Source organism: Mesocricetus auratus, unplaced genomic scaffold, assembly GCF_017639785.1.
Source record: "Mesocricetus auratus isolate SY011 unplaced genomic scaffold, BCM_Maur_2.0 Super-Scaffold_15014, whole genome shotgun sequence".
Lineage (NCBI taxonomy): Eukaryota > Metazoa > Chordata > Mammalia > Rodentia > Cricetidae > Mesocricetus > Mesocricetus auratus.
This window is the reverse complement of record NW_024429186.1, coordinates 16,219,304-16,234,455: the sequence shown is the minus strand read 5'-3', so window position 1 is coordinate 16,234,455 and position 15,152 is coordinate 16,219,304. Positions and strand designations below refer to the sequence as shown.

At 38.3% G+C, this 15,152-nt stretch overlaps 1 protein-coding gene across 6 annotated transcripts in view; it reads right to left on the bottom strand.

The window, feature by feature from the left end:
* Btbd7 (BTB domain containing 7) overlaps positions 1 to 15,152 on the bottom strand; it is a 71,380-nt gene that overhangs the window by 39,124 nt on the left and 17,104 nt on the right. For 5 of the 6 annotated variants that reach the window (XM_005068377.4, XM_021226185.2, XM_021226184.2 and 2 more), the window contains exons 2-3: positions 10,580 to 10,767; positions 8,045 to 9,124 (exon numbers count right to left, since the gene is read on the bottom strand). In XM_005068377.4, coding sequence (XP_005068434.1) covers positions 8,045 to 9,124; positions 10,580 to 10,661 — 1,162 coding nt within the window. In that variant the 5' untranslated portion in view covers positions 10,662 to 10,767. Of the gene's footprint in view, positions 1 to 6,557; positions 6,618 to 8,044; positions 9,125 to 10,579; positions 10,768 to 15,152 lie in introns of all 6 variants that reach the window. The other variant, XM_021226186.2, reaches the window with a different exon arrangement.

Genomic DNA, 15,152 nt, shown 5'->3' with positions numbered 1-15,152 from the left:
CAATTACAAACAAGTATAATGAATTGCCAGAGTCACTGAACTTTAACAAAAGGAAAGTGTCAACATGCAGGACAATGAAAGAATGGAAAGAGGAGAAATGGATGAGTGAGTGGGGACGGCCTTTTTGTATGATTTCAGGCACACATTCTTGGAAGTCAGCCAAGTTGTTTAAAGGTTTAAAAATTAGGTCACTGTTTTTGGGAGGCTTGTGAAGATTTTTAATTCAATAAAATATAATTACATTCATAATGACTAAAAATATGGCAAATACAATATACCATCCTTTTGGGGGGGTTGTTTTTTTGAGACAGGGTTTCTCTGTGTAGCTCTGAAGCTCGCTCTGTAGACCAGGCTGGCCTCAAACTCACAGAGATCCACCTGCTTTTGCCTCCCGAGTGCTGGAATCAAAGGCATGCACCACCACCGCCCGGATCAATGCAAATTATAAATTTTATTCTCTAAAGATTGATAATATATTTTTGAGGCCATACTACTTCTGGGCTATTTTGTTCTGAGGTCGGCAATATTTATGTCAAAGACAGCAGTAGGTCTGTGGATTGTAAGACATTATGTTTCTAAAAAGTAGGTTTTTCTTCACAAAGGTAAGAAAAGGCAGTAGTAGTGCACTTTCACTTCTGTTCTCACAATGTTAGAACCACTGCCCAGTGTATGCATGCCACAGGAGTTATAAAACGCCACCGTGGTAAAACACCTGACCTTCTCTCCTCCTTCTTCCAATTCAATAATCTATTTGGGAATTTTAATTTTATATATTAATTTTGTTTTTAGTATAGGCACTGGTATCAATCAGGCTTCTTGAGTAGCAACCACAGAACAATTCCAGGTTCCTTAAGAAGAAAAGGGATTGATCTGAGGCTCTCTGTTAAATCTCCAGCAGTGCTCCAAATCTATACAGAAACCTTATCTCAAAAAACCAACCAAACAACAACAAAAAATCCCCAACCAACCACCCACCCACCCAAAACTGGGAAGCCTCTAGTGCTAGGAAGTCTCCAGTGACCCATACAGGAAAGCAGTCTGTTCAGAAAAGAATGGCTGAAACACAGCAGAAGCCTCTGTCCTCTGACTAAGTGCTCTGGACTCCAGAATGTGGATCAGTTTGAGCAGCAACCTACTCAAGTCCCTGCCCCCAACCATCATTAAACTTGCTGACTGGCTCGAAAATTCCAAGCAGTTTGCTGGTTTCAGTAAGAAAAGGGACTTGTAACAGATACTGCTTCAGTAACTACCACAGTCTGCCTACTTGGGCCACTACCTCCTACCCAAGCCCCATCAAATGGTTCTCACATTGCCTCCTCTCCCACCATGTCCAAATTCCTGGGTTTAAGGGTCAGAAGAACTACTATGAGTTATGTATGTACAACTTTATCACTTACAGGCTAGTTATTAGTTTCTGAACCCATCAAGCTTGGAGGCTGTCAGGATGACCAAGGAAGACAAAGTACACCAAAATTACAAGCACGATCTCATTTGTTACTAATGAAGCCGAGACTATGGTTCTGTTGCTAGATCTGTTATCTGACATGCACATGGCTCTGGGTTCTATTCCCAGCACCACAAAAACAGTGGTGGTACAAGCTATAATACTACTGCTTGGGAGGTGGAAGCTGAAGAATCAGAAGTTTGAACTCATCCTCAGTTACTTAGTGAATACAAAAGGAGCCAAGACTATATAAATATAAGGTCCCGCCTTAAACAGGCAAAATATAAACAATGAAAAAAAAAACCCTTCACAACAGCAAAACAACAACAATCTTCAATAATGATGAGTTCTTTTTTAAAAATTTATTTTTTTAAAAGATTTATTATTATTTTTACCTATACACTGTTCTGCCTACATGCCAGAAGAGGGCACCAGATTGAATTGTAGGTGGCTGTGAGCCACCATGTGGTTGCTGGGAATTGAACTCAGGACCTCTGGAAGAGCAGCCAGTGCTCTTGACCTCTGAGCCATCTCTCCAGCCCCCTAATGATGAATTCTTAATTATTTTTTAGGACTGTGGCCTCTTCTAGGAACTCTTCTAATGGGCACTGATGTCATATCTTTATTTTAAAAATTAATTTGGGGGCTAGTAAGATTGTTCGGCCACCAAGCTTGACAGATCTGTTTGGTTCCAAGGCCCCACATGATAAAAGGGGAGGACAAATTCCATAAGTTGTCCTGATCTCCATCAGCATGTTTGCTGTGGCACATGAGCTTCTATATATACATTCACAAACATAAATGTAATAAAAATTAAAATCAATTTCATAATCAAGCTTAATATGCTTGTAATTTTAAAGTCTAGTACTAACAAAATGCTTACCCTAAAAAAGAAACCTTTACAGAATGTGGGTGGTGGTGGCACACACCTTTAATCTCAGCACTTGGAAAGCAGAGTTGAGTGCCAGGACAGGCTCCAAAGCTACACAGAGAAACCCTGTCTTGTACAACCAAAGCAAATCAAAGCAAAAACCCCTATAGAACTTGGTTCTGCTTACAATTCTTTAGCTCCTTCTCCTGCTGTGTATTCCCACATATTCTAATTTATATTAAATCAATATTCTATGTTCCTATTGTAACAAGTATTTAAATACTACTTACTGCTGAGCCAAGCTCTGTACTAGTATTTTATTTTCTCTCATGCCATTTTTTTCTTCAATATTTTCTTTATACATTTGTTTCACTGAATTTATTTCCAATTCTTCCTAAATGCACTAAAAGCCATCAAATCTCAGTCTAATTTGCTACTTACTATTCAAACATTAAGTAACTGATATCGTAGACTTTTTAGGGTTTTTTGTTCTGGTCCAGTCTAGACAGGGCACATCCTTTCCCCTCCCTAGCCATAACACAACTGGTACCTAGGCCGCACTTAGCTTCCCTCCTGCATTGAATGACATTTTCTGATCCCACGTCTCCATTTTTAGTTTGCTTTAGTACTTGGTAGATCTCACCTTGGGTAGCTTCCTTAGTTGAGATGCGGGAGTAGTAGATATTTATACTCCAGTTCCTTTCCTCTATCCTCCCTTTTTCTTTCTAGATTTCTTCAACTTTACCTCTCAACCCTATCATACTTTCCATTTCTGCTCTTACTTTAAGAGTTCCTGTTTTAGTTCTGGAACTCAACTTTGTTTTGTGTGTTGAAGTGATGGGGACTGGGCATGGGGTCTTATACATATTGGTTAAGTGCTCTACACTTAAGAGTATACTAGTTGTGAGCTACCAATGTCATTTTTGTGTGCTTATTTCTGAGGCAAGGACTCTATGTAACCATGGATGGCCCCAAACACAATATTCTTGCCTCAGTTTCCCAAGTTCTGGGATTACAGTCATGTACCACTACAATCTCCTCTATTTCCTCACCTCCCTGCCCCAAGAAAAACTGGAGAGATGGATCATGATTAAGAGCACTGAATGCTCCCCAGAGGACCTGGGTCAACTCTTAGTACTCATAAGGTGGCCCATAAACCATCTGTAACTCCAGTTTCAGAGGATCTGATGCTCTCTTCTGGCCTCTGTGGGTACTAAACAAGAGGTGCATATATATACATGCAGGTAAAACATCCACACATATAAATACAAATTCAAATTTATCTACAGATGCTGACTCTCCTGAAGTCAGCTGCAGTCTTCATTGTTTTCTTCAGTACTTTTGTTCTGACCTATGTCTCACTCTGGACATTTCCCTTAAACATTCGGTATCCTTGGATGGGATTTCATAGCCCACTGAAGTGTGGCAGAACAAGCAGGTTGCCGTCTCTTAGCTCTGTAGTTAACAACTACCACCTCACACTGTTAAACTATATAACAAGAACATAACTTAACCGAGTAACTCTAAAGAGTTGGTATTTGTATGTATATATGCTTTGGGACTGTTTACTACTTCTAAAGCTCCAGTTTTCTCTTGTGTTTTCTGGGGAAGGGGAGTAAGTGATTTTATCATATAGCTTGAAACTTTCACACATCTCCAATTTTAATCTTTATCTCATCCCCATCATATTCTATAGCTATTTCTGCATTCAGACTATCTCTAGTTCAGTTTCTTTAGAAAATTAAAAAGAATCTGATTTCCCTGAGTGTATAGAGAGCTCAGTGGTAGAATGTTAGTACCTATTAGGTCCTGGGTTCAATACCCGGCCCTGCAAACAAACAAAGAAAAAAGTCTCAAGAATCCACATACACTAACAACAAAAAAGCGTTGGCCATATCTGGCAATCTGGAGTTTGAGGCAGGAAGACTAAAGGTTTGAAGCCAACCTGGGCCACATAAGGAGCTGTCCTGTGAGAGTGGGGCAGGGTATGGGAACAGGAAATTTCAGGTCTCTTATATTTTGTTGGAGGTGAATAACGCATTGAAAGAACAGTTTGCCATCTGCTACCGGTGATCATGATTCAGGAACAGAGAAGTGGACCACTACTGACTCATGTATAGAATCCAGCAAGCTCCAGTGGTCCTCCTGTCTCTATCCTCACAGTGTTGGAGCTACAGATGCACATGGTCATGCCCAGATTTTTTATGTGGGTGCTGGAAACTAAAAGGTTCCCATATTTATACAGCAATCACTTACCCACTAAGCTATTTCTCCAGCCCCAAGCTTTAATTATTTTTAAACATTATTTATTCATTCAGAAATCTGAATAAAGCTTGTAAGAGTTAGTTTTCTTTTTCCATCACGTGGGTTCCATCTCATGGGCCCTGGCTTTAATTTTTAAAGTTAAATCTGATTTGGAATAAAAATTAGCCGGGCAGTGGTGGTGCACGCCTTTAATCCCAGCACTTGGGAGGCAGAGGCAGGCAGATCCCTGTGAGTTCGAGGCTGGGCTGGACTGACAGCCTCCAAAACAATACAGAGAAACCCTGTCTTGTAAAACCAAAAACAACAAAAAAATATTAATCTTCGACTCATACATTTACTAAATTTCCTACTATGTCCTATGTAATGGGAACACAAAATGAAAATATGATTTTACCTTCAAGCTGCTCAATATTCCTAGTTTCACAGTCTTTCTTAACTGAGTATCCTCATTTGAATCTCAGAACAAAAAATACAGACCAGAGTCTAGAGAGATCGTTTAAGAGCACTGGCTGCTCTGCCAGAAAGTTCAGTTCACAGCTCACAACCATCTGTGCTTTCAGTCTGGGATCCAGCGCCCTCTTCTGGCCTCCACAGACACCAGACATGCACACAGTACATACACATACACTAAGGCAAAACGCTCATACACATAAAATGAAATAAAGATAAAATACAGACTACTCAATTCTCTCTAAAATAGTATATATAGCTAGAACGAGACATGCATGGAAAGATTCAAATTTTTCACATACAATAGATGCTTGAGCACAGGTATCATTGGTATATAGAACTCCTGTTGGGAAAAGCAAACTGGAAAGTAACAAGTAGACTGTTCTTAAGTTTGTTTGGTTCTTAAGTACAATGGTTAAGAGGTAGAAACAATTTAAAACTGTGATAAAATTATAAGAAAATATTAAAATAAAAATTATCTAAAAAGAATCTATGAAATATACTTAGTACTGGGCTCACTAATAAAATTACTTTTAGAAAGACTGTGTATTTAGGGCTGAAGCTCAGCAGTAAAGTGCTAGCTTTAGCCCAGGGCAGGAGCGAAGACGACAACCATGGCAAAGAAGATGTACTTGTCAGAGAAATTAGCAGTTGACACTTACTTAATGCTTATTATACACCACATACTGTTCATATCAACTAACACATATGGTTTTCTCCCTCCCAACCCCGAGACAGCGTTTTTTTGTGTAACAGCTCTGTCTGTCCTGGAACTCACTTTATAGAGCAGGATGGCCTCAAACTCACAGAGATCCACCTGCCTTTGCCTCCTGAGTGCTGGGATTAAAGGCATGTGCCACCACCGCCCGGCATCATATATGGTTTCCTTAATCCTCAGCATCATACTTTATAGGGTTATTATTCTTTTTGCAAATCGATAAGACATTGAGTTAAGAGTTATATGACTTGTTCAAGGTGAAACATGTTAAGATGTCATAGAGGAGGATTCAAAGCTAGTTCAATTGGCTCCGGACATGAGCTTTAAAGCTTTATCACATGAAATCCTTTCACAAGTGACCAAATACTGTCCTCCTAATGGAAATGAAGTAAGGCTATGTTGAAGGCATAGAAGGACTAGTATGAATCTATGAGAGAGAGGTATGTCCCACATAAAAGTACAAGAGGCTAAAGTGAAAACTACAGCTGCAAATAGATTTTGAATGGAAAGATAGAAGAGCTCTACTTGTTTAGCCAGATTGAGACAAAAAAGGAACATTTTAGATCTCCAAGTGTCCTGAATAAAATGTAATTTCTATTTAAATGATGGAAAAAAAATTAACTCACCAAAGAAAATAAAAGAGCTTCAGGACAGGTAACTGAGTACCACCAAAAGACCTAAGAACTAGCCTGCAATTTCACTTTTCATTAAAAACTAAAAAATTACTACATTAAGGGTATACACCCTCACTTTAAAAAACAGGTAAATATGTAAAACACACAGTTTGAGAAAAGAAAGTTTTGTCATACCTTTTTGGTGCTGTGGCAAACTTCAAAATTTTCTGTAGAAGCATTTTCTCACAAATTTGGCTTTATAGAACAAAGGAATGGTAGGTCAAGCTGCTAGGTCATTTCTAATATTGTCCCTATAAACTGGCATTTCTAAATAGTCAGGTATTAACATAATGATTATTTTAAACTAATAAAAACAGTTTAATGACATCCTGTGACAAAAACAAAACTAGTCTGTTACTGAAAGAAAATGGTAAATTATATTTTAAAAGACTACATAAAAGATTGCAACCTTTATTCCCTTATCAATGCCCAATTCTCTTCTTATTACTATCATTACTATCTACGAGGGTTTAAAAAAATATTTCTCAAAGTTCCATTAATTGGTTGATCTGGCCATGTCAAGGCAGAAAACCATGCTAAATTATCCTTACTGAAACTGACACATTTGTCTTCTAGTTGGCAGTTTTTAAATTTTTTTAGTGACTCTGCTCTAGCACAATTAAATTTCTCGAGTAATATTGGGTCATATAACTTGTTTCATTTTACCTTATGGCCACAGAAAGCTAAGTATACACTCCCTTTGTATAGGAAAGGACTCTTTCCAGCTCTGAACCGTTAGGATTCTAACACTATCTTTACCAAAAGACATATACTTCTTCTTTTTTTTTTTTTTTTTTTTTTGGTTTTATGAGACAGGGTTTCTCTGTATTGTTTTGGAGGCTGTCAGTCCAGCCCGGCCTCAAACTCACAGAGATCCGCCTGCCTCTGCCTCCCGAGTGCTGGGATTAAAGGCGTGCGCCATCACTGGCCGGCAAGACATATACTTCTTTAACACAATATTCATATATTCATTTACTCAGAACACAGAAAAATAAATGCTGTTCAGATAGATGAATGGATAGATAGATGACAGATACATAGAGATAGACAGACTGTTTTGTTTAAAGCAAATGAAAATGGCATGTGGGTCTGGCACTAACTACTTTTTACAAGCCAATCCCTGATGTACAACCTGAAAGTAAGAAACCAACTATTTAAAATGTAAGTCAGAGGCTTACTTAAAATAAAGCTGTTTTCAACCTTTTATCTTTACAATGAATTTATTCTAACTACAAGCAATTAAGACTCAATAAGGTGCTAAATGTATACATAGGAATCAAAACTTGAAAAATGGGGAAATGGGAGGGTTCAAAGTTAGAGCAGAGATGACGTAGGTAGCTAATCATGTAGTCTAATACCCATCATCTCACATTAGACAAGAACAAGACTGTAGTCTTACCAATGTTCTTTCTTTATCATCAGTACTGAATATTTGATTTTAATAGTAAATGAAGAGCTACATTAATACTGACCCTGAAGTTGTCTTAGTATTCCTAATTACAGACTGAGAAAAAACTAATCCTGTATATTCTAGACACTGATACAGAACTCAAGTAGTGTTTTTAATTTAAGAGACAGATACATAATTTTAGAAATAAAAATTTAAAGTCAGAATTTCATACCTTGTGCAAGCATGTTAAATTCCAAGAACAGTGCTATGTGGTAAAGTTCCATGGCTTCTTCTGCCCTGGTCATGTTTGGTTTCCCTGTGACGAGAGCCTGAACTTCACTGAGACTTCCCACAGAAGGGCTACAGTGCAAAACAGAGAGGTCCACTACGTCGGTATACATACAGTGTAATATCACTTTTGCATATTTTTTTGGTATAATGGACTCATCTAATATAATTCTTGTGGGAGTTCTCAAAGTTCGGTCTGTGATTTCTTCACCAGTCCGTATCCTCCTTTGTAATAAATTTCGGAAAAATGGGGACCGTGCAGAAATAATAGCCTTGTGGGCTTTGAGCTCTTCATCTAAACAGTTCTGATTGCCACCAAAAGCTTCAACTAGTTCAGAATCTGAAGAAAAACTAAGGACGACATCATAATAACACATGTAATCAAAGAGTCCACGCATATCTACATCAAGGGAATTTGGTGTTCCAAATTCTTCACTAAGCTGGACAAGGATATCGACATTCTGAAACCTTGAGTCCTCCATTCCAAATTCTCCCGTATAAAGGTAGTGTAACAAGGCAGAAAACATGGGCATATCAATACCAGCTGTACTGATGTCCATTACTATCTCTGCCCCATATTCAGGTGAGGAAGAAAGCAGTGTTTTAAAAAATGGACACCTTGCTGCCAAAATGGCACGATGAACAGGAAAACACGTTTCTTGAAATATTAAGTCCACATCGGTACAGTACTTGTACTCATAAAGGTCAGCCATATCCTTTTGCAGTGTCCGGGCTTCAGGTCTGGCCAAACTGGCTTGCAGAGAAAGCTCCTTTAAGGCTGAAGTTCCCTCATACTCCTCTACTAGTGCATTGACATCTCTCACATCCCACCCGGAGAGGAGTTCTCGCATCTGCTTGGCATGATCAGCTGACCTATTTGATTTTCGGCGTTTAATAAATTTCTTTTTGAGGGTGGCAAGGCCAGACGTTCTCTTTTTTTTGTCTTGTGGTTTCTCGTGGCCATGGTCAAGGCTATACAACTTTGATTCACAACCATAGCCTTGCTGAGAATAGGATGATGTTCCTAAGAAGAAAATTAAGCAAATCATAATAATTTCTTAGCATTCACTATCATATTAACATATTTCATGCCTAAAATTATTACAAACACATTCTGATACAACTCAGATAAAACTGAACATTGTTTTTCCCGAATGCGAATAACACATTTTTATATTAAGAAAGAGGGCTGGGCATTGTGGTGCACCTCCTTGTAAACCCAGCACTTTAGAGGCTGAGGCTAAAGGTCAAGAGTATAACAACCTAGACTGGAGAGTTCAAATAAAGGTAGGGAGGTGTGTACGTGTGCATGTGTGTGTCTGAGTGTGCTTGGGGAGGAAATCAGGGAAGATGGCTCAGTGGATCAGGTGCTTGCTCTGCAAGCATGAAGACCTAACTTTGGCTATCCATCAAACACATAAAAGCTGGACAATGCACAGTGTTGGGAAGCTGGAGACAAGCAGATTCCAGGGGACCACAGGCCAACCAGTGTAGCTAAAACATGAGCTCTGGGTTTCAGTGACAGACCCATCTGCAGGTAGAGGGGCTAGTTACAGAACTGCTGTTCTTACAGAGGTCCTGGGTTAGGTTCCCAACCCCCACAGAAGATGGCTCATGACCACCTGCAATTCCAGTTCCAGAGGATCCAACATCCTTTTGTGGACTCTACATGCACTTGTCACACAAACATATATGCAGGCACAAACACATATACATAAAATAAAATAAATAAATCTTAGGTCAAATGAAGTGGAATGTGATTAAGGAAGACATCTGATGTCAATGTCTGCTTCCCTGTGTAACCCAGGCAAATATATCTACACACCCATGTGTACACCACACACACACACACACACACACACACACACACACACACACACACACACACACACACAAAGAAATAAATCTATTTTAAAAGGGCCAGAAAAGTGGCTCAGTGGAAGTCACTTGCAACCATACCTGATGTCCTGAGTTTGATTCCTGGGACCCACATGGGGATTAAGAGAGAACTGACTCTCACAAAGTGTTCTGACTTTTATGTGTGTGTCATGAATACCCCCACCACAATAAAGTGTTCTGTAACAATTTTTAATAAAAAGGAATGTAATGAGGGAAGAAGGAAAGGAAAGCAACAAACAGAAACAAAAATTTGTCTGAATTTTAAAAAATGTCTTTGGTTTTCTGGCAATCAAGAACTATATTAAGGCCTCACACATGGATTTTTAGGAAATGAGAGGCAATTTGCAAATTAAGAATATTGTCTGTAATTGTTAAATGTTTTTCTCTTCAACCACACTAAGGCTATATTTATAACAAGCCTGATTAAGACTGGGGTGAAGGCAGGGAACCCAGACACTACAGAATTATTACCTATAATACTTTTTCTATGGCTCAGCAGGCTTTTCAGCTACAAAGATAACTATTAACACAATCTATTTACAGTTACAATAGGAAATAAAATTAACAAATGCAAAGTTACCTATGAAAGTCTGCTGGGCCTGTGAATTTCCCCCTACCCGTGGGGAGCATGAATGAGGATAGCTAGATGCATTAGCACCCATTTTCTTCAGTCACTCCGGCATTCCATCTGCTGGCTCTTCAGAGTGTAATTCCAGAGGCCTTTACGAACCTTCAACCCAGGATCCAGGAGTCTCTTTTCATCCATTTCTTGATGGAAACAAAGATAAATTATTTGATTTAAATATATCTTAAACCAATAAAAAAATTAAAATTAAAAAAAGGCTACCAAGGGATAGAGAGATGGCTCAGCTGTTAAGAGCACTGCCTGCTCTTCCAGAGGATCTGAGTTCAATTCTCAGCAACCACATGGCAATTCACAACTGTTTGTAACTCCAGGGACCAACACCCTCTCACAGACATACATGCAGGCAAAACAATACTGAACATAAAAACAAAAATAAATCATAAAAAGCTACCCCAAATTTTCTTTGCATTTTCTTTGTAAATAATATACTGTCAAGTTCATACATTTTTTATTTTTATTTATTTATTCTGACTTTTTGAGATAGAGTTTCTCTGCATAGCCCTGGACATCCTGGAATTTACTCTGTAGACCAGTCTGCCCTCGAATTCAGAGATCCATTTGCCTCTGCCTCCTAAATCCTGGGCTTACAGGAACCACACCTTTAATCCCAGTACTTGGGAGGCCGAGGCAGGTAGATCCCTATGAATTTGAAGCCAGCCTGGTCCACGCAGTGAGCTCCAGGTCAGCGAAGGAAAGATATATTAATAAATTACACATAGAATAAAAACATCATGAATATCAAGTATACCAAAAACTTTATAAGAGCATCTTTGAACGTGGAGATGGATGTGAGAAGGACAGGTCAGTGTTCAAAGAGTGTAGTGACATGATACCGTCACAAGCTGGAATTGATTCTTGCTTCCTTTACTCATTCAAAGTTCCATGTTGGTTATAATTTTGTTTTGATTTTTACCTTCTACTAATTACTGTTAAACATATCAGCTGGGTGGGAAAATTTACACAGAATGAACAAACAGTTGAATGAAAAATTAAAAAAAATAACATATATGCCAACTCTTCTTTTCCAGTGATCCATCAAAGTCTAAGTTAACATTCCCCAAATTTGGAAAATGTAGGGTTAAGAAAGCCAGAGGTTCCTTTACAGGACTTTTCAGTTCCTTCAATGTATTAAGGTATACCGAGAGGAGGAAGTATTTGACATGATCTAAAGGAACCCTATTGCTCTACAGAACTCCAAAGAAATTAACTTCAAAATGCAGTCTGGAAAAAAAAAAAAAAGCTGACTGCAGCTATAAAAACATTTTACTGCTTTTAGTAGAAGCCAGACAGTAGAAGCTTGTGATATCAGGGCTGTATTCTGTCATTGATCATCACATACATGAGACTGAATTTTGATGGACCTTAGTTTCTGCACCTATAAAATAAGAAGGTCGAAACAGGGTCTCTAAAAGTGAAGCTGTATAACACTGACTTGGGAAATGAGGATGGAGAAGAGATTTATTTTTATATTAATTAGCTTATGGAGAAAAAAGGGGGGGGTACTTGGATTTTGAGTTTCAAAGGGATAGAAGCATGGAGACATGGAACAAATGTGACTACGAAAAGCAATTCATAGTGAAAGAGAAATGTAAACTACAGCGAAACTTCAATCCTGTCAAACTGAAGTTGATCATACAATATATCACTTAATCCGGGATGTTTAAGGATAAAAGGGGGTACAAACCAGACAGGACACTGGAGCATGCATAACTCAGATCTGACTAACTGAGCATAAATGTTCACCCCACAGTCAAATCTTACATTTCTAGACCAGCTAGAAATAAAGATTAAAACAGAAAGGAACCCCATCCCCAGAAACAAACTAACAACCTGAATTTACAATTCTCTACACCCTTCTACTACCAGGTTTTACCTAATATAACAACTCACATTTGTTGAAGGTTTACTCCCTGTCAAACTCTAGTTTTAAAGTTTATATTGGAATTAGTTTATCTCATTCTTCTACTTTCTACTGAGCAGACACAATGCCAATAGAATGAAAGAGCCAGAATTGTTTCTATTTCTCCTACAAACCTTCAGTTCTATACTAGGAAACATTTTAAGAACAACTAGAAAGGGGTTGGGGAGATGCCTCAGCAGTTCAAAGAGCACTTACAGCTCTTGCAGAAAATTGAGTTTGATTCCCACTGCTCGCTTCTGGCACTTTACATTCACCTGTAACTGCAGTTTCAGGGAATCATCAGCCTGACTACTGGAGCACAGATCAGGAAGAAAGCTGCACCATTACATTTGTGGGTTTTTTTGTTTTGTTTTGTTTTGTTTTGTTTTTAGAGACGGGGCTTCCTCTGGCTGTCCTGGAACTTGCTCTGTAGATCAGGCTGGCCTTGGAACTCACAGAGATCCGCCTGCCTCTGCTAGGATTAAAGGCATGCACCACCAACGCCTGGCTATTTTTGCATTTCTATAGGAGGAATTTGTACAAATATACACAAAAGTGGAGAGACTAGTCCCATCAGGAAATTTCAAAATTAAGTGAATTGTAGCAATTTCTTACCAATTTTAACAGAATCTCCCCCCTCTAGTCCTGAATAATTCTGACACTCTCAGATAGACTATGATTATTTCATTTGTAAATTCTGTATATATAATCTCTCATAGGAAAGATACTGTTAGTTATCTTCAACTAACAGTAATTCCTTAATAAGTACTTCTCAGACAATACTCATATTTTCTTACTTTTCTTAGTTTGAATCAGGGTCTAAAAATGGTCCACAAACTGTGAGTGTAATGATGGCTATGAACCTAAAATCTCCTTCAAATGCTTCTCCCTCTGTGTCTCCATTTCCTCCATGTAATTTTCTGATGTTTATTAGAGATAAGGTTATCTTACAGTGCCTCAGTTTGGATTTTGTCAAATCACTTCAGTGAGATTTAATATAAAGGTCCTCTGGCTTCTTTCACAATGAGCTGATTTCTAGAGATGTGGTCAGATTCAGTATCACTCTTGTTTGTTTTTACGTGAGAGTGAATGTGGGCACAGGTATGCCAAAGCACATGTGTCTAAGACAGATAGCCTTTGTGTTGGTCCTCCCCTTCCATTTTAAGACAAGGTCCTTTCTTGTCTTGTTATGTAAGCCAGGCTAGCTGCCCTGAAAGCTTCCATCTTTCCTGTCTCCACCTCCCATCTCTTAGTAGGAGCGTACTGGGATTAGAAATGCTTGTGCTACCAGGATCTGAAGTCAAGTCATTAGGCTTGTGTGGGCAAGTTCTTTACCCACTCAGTCATTGCCTCAGCCCTCAATATTATTACTGTATCAACATATGTGTGCATTTATTTAGCCAAGACTGACGCTCAGGTAATTGTCATTGTTTTTGTCATTTGACATAAACCTCAACATACATGGGAATAGAGAATCTCAACTGACCAATTGCCTTCCTTTATCAGATGGGCCTGTGGCCATTTTTTTTTTTTTTATTGCAGACTGATAGGGGAAGGCCTGGGCTACATAAGAAAGGTAACTGAGCAGACATGGAATCAAGGCAGTAAGCAGTGTTCCTTGGTGGTCTCTGCTTTAGTTTCTTCTACCTTGAGTTCCTTCCTGCCCTGGCTTCCCTCAATGATAAGATGAAACTTACTTCAGTTGGCACAAAATATCTACTTAATTCTCAATCTTTAACAGTCACCAGTAATCACTAACTGAAGTCATTAATTTGTTAGGGATAGCAAAATGGTGACCTATCTCTCCTTTAATCATTAGCTGGAAGAATTCTGTAGAACTTGTCAATTATTCAATTGGCTAGTTCTAAAATTTGTATAGAAGGGGCAGAATATTCTTTGCCAGTGTTTACTAAGTTTGAAAACAATCAGTAACAAATAAGTTTTTCATTGTCTTTAAAGGTGGTCAGTGAGAGATACTTTGAAGCTTTTAAAATATATTTTAAGAGTTCATGAATCCACACATCTGACACATTCTAATTCCTTGTAACTACCATCCAATGTTACTCATACTGGCTCCTGAGATGTGTAACATTAATTCTTCCCTTCTGGCAGTTTCTTTACTTTCTGGATCCACATGCTGTATAACATGGCTGGGCTGGGGCTCTCAATCATCTTACCTCAGCCTTCTGCATGTTATGATTACAGGTTGCACTAACAAACTCAGTTTAGTTAATTGACAGTATCAATATTAAAGCTACAAACAAAGTATTTTCAAAATGACTATTATATCTTTACCCACTCTATACTAGATTTTCCTTTATCATACATAATCTTACTTATACTTTTATATATAATAACTCCAAATCCTTTTTTGAGTACTATTTCCTTACAATATTGAAGTTAGTAACTCCTCCTCTTATGTCTCGTGCTTCAGTATCTAAATATATTTTTGTTTATAACTGCTAGATACGGACAATTATTGCACTTATTCTAATTTTTCAAGTTCTCTCTTTTGGTATGTGTACACATTATATAGGAAGCATGCATATATGTGGATGCATGCAGAGGACAACAGAGGTTGACAATGGGTGTCTTCAATTGCTTGCT